Consider the following 6,416-nt stretch of genomic DNA (forward strand, 5'->3'; position numbering starts at 1 on the left):
AAAGAAAGAGAGAGAGAGAGAGAAAGAGAGAGAGAGAGAGAGAGAGAGAGAGAGAGAGAGAGAGAGAGAGAGAAAGAGAGAAAGAAAAAGAAAGAAAGAAAGAAAGAAAGAAAGAAAGAAAGAAAGAAAGAAAGAAAGAAAGAAAGAAAGAAAGAAAGAAAGAAAGAAAGAAAGAAAGAAAACGAACGCAGCTGTAAGGTCAAAAGGACTGAACATTCAAAAGAGAGAAATAAACGTGTTCTACCAGGGCCAGACACAAAAGTTGTTTCTATTGAAGAAAAGTCTTAAAAACTGCAACAAGCAGATACCTCTAGATTTTAAATGATCTGAAGGGCTTGCTAAAGTGTCATTTCTGGTTATAGATGTAAAAGTCTGGCACAGTTAAAAAGGAGAAAAATCACTTTGTCCAACATTAAACATGGATTCAGTTGAAATGCATTATGTTTATTCTACTTGTTAAAAGACAACTTGGAGTTTGTTTGGCTTTGAGAAATAGACCCATGACTTGTTCTTGGGTTAGCGTGAGGTCTCTTTCAGAGACAACATGGGCATGCAATATGCATAGTTGTGCTGAAATGTGCAACTTGTAATGAGGTAAGGGGCTTAGCAGTGAAACCTCACCATTGAGGCTTTTTAGTGCCTCTTTAGACAGGGCATATGAAAGATATCAAGCAACTTTAGCACAGAGTTTGAAACAATTTGTTTTTCTAGAAAAACAAAATCACAACCATACATTATTTCCTAATTATCTTACCCAGAGAGCAGCCAGAGGGAAACCCCCTAAGGATTTAGCATTCTGGTGTTTTTATCTCACACGGAAATGCAGCTCACATGTGAATACTGCGTGCAGGTTTTTTTTTTTTTTTTTTTTTTTTGCAGTTGTAGTAATTGGATAGCATCAAAGTTTGTAATCGCTCATTTCACAATTTCAGTTACTGCACGAATCCTAGCATTTGTGAGACTGGTTTTCATCACAGTCAGACTGAATTTGAATAAAATGTGAGAAATTGCATTGTACACATGTATATTTGTCACAAATAGAAACTGCATCAGGAAAAGACCGCACCGCTCTCAGAAGTCCTATCTTCCACTCACACAAAGTAAACAAAAAAAGAATGAGGTGATGCATAGTAAACTTCTTTTTTTTTTTTTGATTAGGAGTTTCACTCTGTCACCCAGGCTAGAGTGAGTGGCACACTCACAGTCACCGCAGCCTCCACCTGCTGGGCTTAGGCGATCCTTCCACCTCAGCCTTCCAAGTAGCTGGAACTGCAGACGGATGCCACCACACCTGGCTAGTTTTTGTGATTTATTGTAGAGACAAGGGCTCACCAAGTTGCCCAGGCTGGTCTCGAAACCTCGGGGTCAGGCAATCCTCTCACCTCGGCCTCCCAAAGTACTAGGATTACAGGCTAAGCCACTGCACCCGGCCCCAGAGTAAACTTTTAAAAATCTGAGGGATGAATTTAGTGGACTATGGAGAAACGACCAGGCTATGTGTACTTCAGTGGCAATGAGTCGTTCTCTCTCACTGTGTAAGTTCTGAATATAGTGTACCTCATATTGCAGTGGTTAAAGATTGGTTTTATTAATCTCAAAAACCAGGCTTTGGAGCTCAATAAGTACTTCCTTTAGAAAGTACAGACTGAGCTGGACTCGGTGGCTCAGCCTGTAATCCGGTGCCTTTGGGAGGCTGAGGTGAGTGGATTACCTGAGCCCGTGGGTTCGAGACCCGCCTGGGCAACTTGACGAGACCTCATCTCTACAATAAATAAAAGAAAAATTAGCCAGGCATGGTAGTGCGCGCCTGTAGTTCCAGTTACTCGGAAGGCTGAGGCGGAAGGATCGCCGGCGCCCAGTAGGTTGAAGGCTGTGGTGGCCGGGAGCGGCCACTGCACTCCAGTCTGGGCAACTGAGTGAGACGCCAACTCAAAAAAAAAAAAAAAAAAAAGTACAGACTGTGGGGTTACCAATGTGGTTCTGTTCCCCATGTCATACCCCATTTTATAGAAACCTAAAACTTCTGGCCGATTTCACCACCAGACAGATCCAATATGGCAGGTGATTGTAAGGTACTACCGTCGAAAAGTCAGGGATTTCAGGGAAGTGATACTTAACAAGTACAGTGTCTCATGCCAGTCATCCTATAACTTCGGGAGGCCAAGGTGGGCAGATGATTGAAGCAGCCTGGGCAACACAGCATGACCTTGTCTCTACCGAAAAATTTTTAAAAACCCACAACTTCAAACAATTAGCCGGACATGGCGATGTGCACCTGTAGTCCCAGCCACTCAGGAGGCTGAGGTGGGAGGATCACCTGAACCCAGGAGGTTGAGGCTGCGGTAAGCCATGATTGTGCCACTGCACTTCCAGCCTGGGTGACAGACCCCAACTATGATGATAATAATAATAATAATAATAATAATAATAATAATGGCAACGGCACAAATGTGTATACAGTATAGTGAGGATTGTTTTTTAGGCCCATTGTGCTTTTTAAAAAAGTGTATGTGGGACAACCCCTTCGGGTCCCCTCCAACTGTGGGAGCTTTTCTGTCCTCTCAATAAATCCTGCTTTCTCACTTTAAAAAAAAAGTGTATGTATGTTTATTTTTCTGATGAAATGTACTTAACACAAAATTTCATCATTTTTAACCTTATACTTCAGTGACATTAAGTACGTTCACATTTTTGTGTGACCTTCATTACCAACCATTTCCAGAACTCGTTTCATCTTCCATAACTGAAATGGTGTGTCCATTAAACAACTTCCCATTTGCCTCCCCCAGGCCCCTGGTAACCACTATTCTATTTTCTATGTCTATGACTATGACTATGCTAGGTAACTCATATAAGTGGAACCGTGCAATATTTGTTCTTTTGTGTCTGACTCATTTCACTTAGTGTAATGTCTTCAAAGTTCATCCATGTTGTAGCATGTGTTGAAATGTTCTTCCTTTTTAAGGCTGAATAATAATTCATTGTATATATGTACCACATTTTGTTTGTCTATTTATCCACCCATGAACATTAATTTCCACTTTGTGTGCTTTATGTATATATTAATTCTTGCAGTCTTCACAGTGATTTATTGACATAGGAATTTTCACTTTCTCCCATTTTATGATGAGACAACTGAAGCATAAGGAGCTTATGTATGTGTCCAGGTTACACGGTTAAGAAGCTCTGAAGCCAGTATTCTATCCCAGGCTACGTAGGCCCACAACTCCTGCTTTTAATCACTATGCTGGCTGGGCTCGGTGGCCCAGCCTGTAATCCCAGTACTTTGGGAGGCCGAGGTGAGTGGATTGCCTGAGCCTGCGGGTTCAAGACCCACCTGGGCAACTTAGCGAGACCTCGTCTCTACAATAAATCAAAAATACTACTGGGCATGGTAGCACGCGCCTGTAGTTCCAGCTACTTAGAAGGCTGAGGCGGAAGGATCACCGGAGCCCAGCAGGTTGAGGCTGTGGTGGCTGGGAACAGCCACTGCACTCCAGTTTGGGTGACAAAGTAAGACTCCAACTCAAAAATAAAAATCACTATGCTGTCCTGTTTCCCCTTTCAAATGACTTAGGAATCTAAATGTAGCATCTATGAGTTAGAAAATTATTTGTATAAGATTCTGAGCCGGGTTTCTAACTCCATTTGTTTAAGTTTCAAAAGTTCGAAGGAATAGTCAGTTTAATAACTGAGGCCCTGATAGCAACTGATTTATAAAGGACCCCATTACTGCAAAATAAAAAAAAATAATTAGTCTGGCACTAGTTTGGGGCTAAATCAATCCTCCTATAGTTTGTATGTGTGTGTACGTGTGCGTGTGTGTAGTGGCATGGTTGTAATATCCCCATTTTATAGAAAGGGAAACTGGGACATAAGGAAGGTAGTAAGTTACATGTTCAAGGACTCATAGTAAAAAAAACAGAATGTGTACCCAAACCCAGTTACTTTCTAACTCCAGAGTCTGTTCTCTTAACGATAGCACCGATTTTATCTTGATCTCTTCTCCATTAGGACTATGAAGTGCAACATTGAGACCTGGTCACTTCAGGACTCGTGTCAGGGTTCGATGGGGATGTGCTGATGACCCTTGTCTCCTTTCTCACAGAGCTCCAGGACAGCACGCTCCGAGGAGGACAGGGACGGCCTGTGGGATGCCTGGGGCCCGTGGAGCGAGTGCTCACGAACGTGTGGAGGAGGGGCCTCCTACTCCCTGAGACGCTGCCTCAGCAGCCAGTAAGTTCTGTACCCTCCGAGGGTCTTAGCGAGAGCCAGAGGTGGCAGATTGGAAGCCTACGATTGTGGTTGGGGTTATGTTTGTTGCTCATGGATCCAGATAAAGGAAAGAAATGGAAGGAAGGCATAAGGAATTAAATTTGGGTTTTTTTCTTATGTCTGTCTCTAGCCGGGTATGTATAAACTCTTGCATGATAAACAACAGATGATTTATCTTACTAAGCAAATTTTATCTGTTTTCACGTTAAGTCCAAAAGGATAATTGATTATTAGAAATGGTTCTGGAATCATTAGCGCTGTAATATATGGCACTTTTTGTGTCATCCTAATAATTTTGGTGACAATCAGCTGGGCTCGGTGGCTCAGCCTGTAATCTCCAGCGCTTTGGGAGGCTGAGGTGAGTGGATTGCCTGAGCCCGCGGGTTCGAGACCCGCCTGGGCAACTTGGCGAGACCTCATCTCTACAATAAAAATCAAAAAAATCAGCCGGGCATGGTAGCGCAGGCCTGTAATTCCAGCTACTCGGAAGGCTGAGGCGGAAGGATCGCCGGAGCCCAGCAGGTCGAGGCTGCGGTGGCCGGGAGCGGTCACTGCACTCCAGTCTGGGCGACGGAGTGAGACTCCAACTCAAAAAAACAACAACAACAGCAAAAAAAAAAAATTTTGGTGGCAATCGTAGCAACAATATTGATGTTTATGGCATATTGGAATTCCAGGGCTACCAAATATTTCGCAAGTGAATGATATATTAGTTTAGCTTTGTAGGTGTTTTTATAGGCAGAAGATTTCCAAGGTCATTCAGTTCAAAGAGTGATGAATTTGAAACATAAAGAGGTTTCAAAGAATATAAACTTTGGTGGGAATTGGGTTGTGAAGAGTGAGAAGATTGAAGAAGGGAGAGTTGGAGTGGCTAATGGCTTCTAAGCTAACAGGAAAAAGCTGGGGACTTAGAATGGAAATTTTTACTTAGAGTAATAATAATTTAAAACTGCTTCTTGAGCTGTGTGGTCTATGACTAGATTTGTCTCCAGACTATAAAATAAAGTACCATAGTAATATTTTAATGAAAGGTTTTATTTGCCAGTGAAAAGTGTTATATGCGGCAAGTAGAAGGTTTGATCACAATCACTATACACCATATTATAAAACATGAAACAGAAAAAGAGTTCTAGACTTTGCATAAATAAATGGCAGAAAGTGGTAAGATGTAGGTTCAGCAGAATGTCAACTTACTTTAATGAGACCGAGAATTTCTTGAAATCGGGCTCTTACTCCTTTACATTTCCCCAAAGCCTGCACAGGGTCTGACAGATATTAGGAGCTCTGTAGATGATCCTTCACTGAATCTGCTGATAGCTAGACACTGTTTTGGTCTCAGACAGGTCCCATTGGAAATGTACCCTGAGAACTAGCCAGCAAGATACCAGATCAATTCTGATTCGGGGTCATTCTGGCATTTGAGTCTGCACTGAAGATGGGTCTGTGGGATTGTGTCCACCAGAAAGCTTGTTTGTCTTCTTTTGAGGTCAGCTTCATATCAGCCAGAACCTCGAACTGATAAGAATGAAGATTGTTTTTTTCTCTTTATGATTCACCTGCTCTCTTAATCTCGAATCTAAAAAACTTCCAAAATCTGCAAAACATGATGCTACATAGTGATAGTATAACTGATAATAATCATACATCAGTAAAGCCAAAGTGTACAAATTTGGAATGTTCTTGTTATCTATTTTCCCAATTAGCATCCCTGAATATTTTATAGGGATAAGCCAAAACATGTGTCTCTCAAAACTAGTAAGAAATGAGTGGGAATTTTCATGTTGTCTCAGTGATGTGAATCTTGCATTGTGGTCAGGTCTTTTACTGAGCGAGAAGCAGTAAGGAATCAGTTAAAATCACAAATAAAATTGTCATTCAGCAAATAATCAAATATTGATGCTATATGAATTCAAAAATAACAATTTTTCCACCTAGTAAACTAAGGCTTCAGTTGTTTTTATTGTGATACTATAGAGGTTAGCAATTGTCTTACTGAAAATGTGTTGAAAAACTAGAATGTAAATGCTAAAATTATAAACATTTAAGAGATGTGTTCCGCCAGGCCCGATGGCTCAGCCTGTAATCCCGCGCCTTTGGGAGGCTGAGGTGAGTGGATTGCCTGAGCCCGCGGGTTCGAGACC

The 6,416-nt window shown here is 41.7% G+C and overlaps 1 protein-coding gene across 1 annotated transcript in view; it reads left to right on the forward strand.

Annotated features, from left to right (window-relative positions):
- Positions 1-6,416, forward strand: part of ADAMTSL1 (ADAMTS like 1) — a 431,341-nt gene that overhangs the window by 27,914 nt on the left and 397,011 nt on the right. Inside the window, exon 2 of the mRNA XM_021715583.1 lies at positions 4,109-4,236. Within this exon, the coding sequence (XP_021571258.1) occupies positions 4,109-4,236 (128 nt within the window). The remainder of the gene's footprint in view (positions 1-4,108; positions 4,237-6,416) is intronic.

The sequence above is a fragment of the Carlito syrichta genome, unplaced genomic scaffold (assembly GCF_000164805.1).
Source record: "Carlito syrichta isolate Samal-C Ts95f unplaced genomic scaffold, Tarsius_syrichta-2.0.1 Scaffold307203, whole genome shotgun sequence".
Taxonomy (NCBI): domain Eukaryota; kingdom Metazoa; phylum Chordata; class Mammalia; order Primates; family Tarsiidae; genus Carlito; species Carlito syrichta.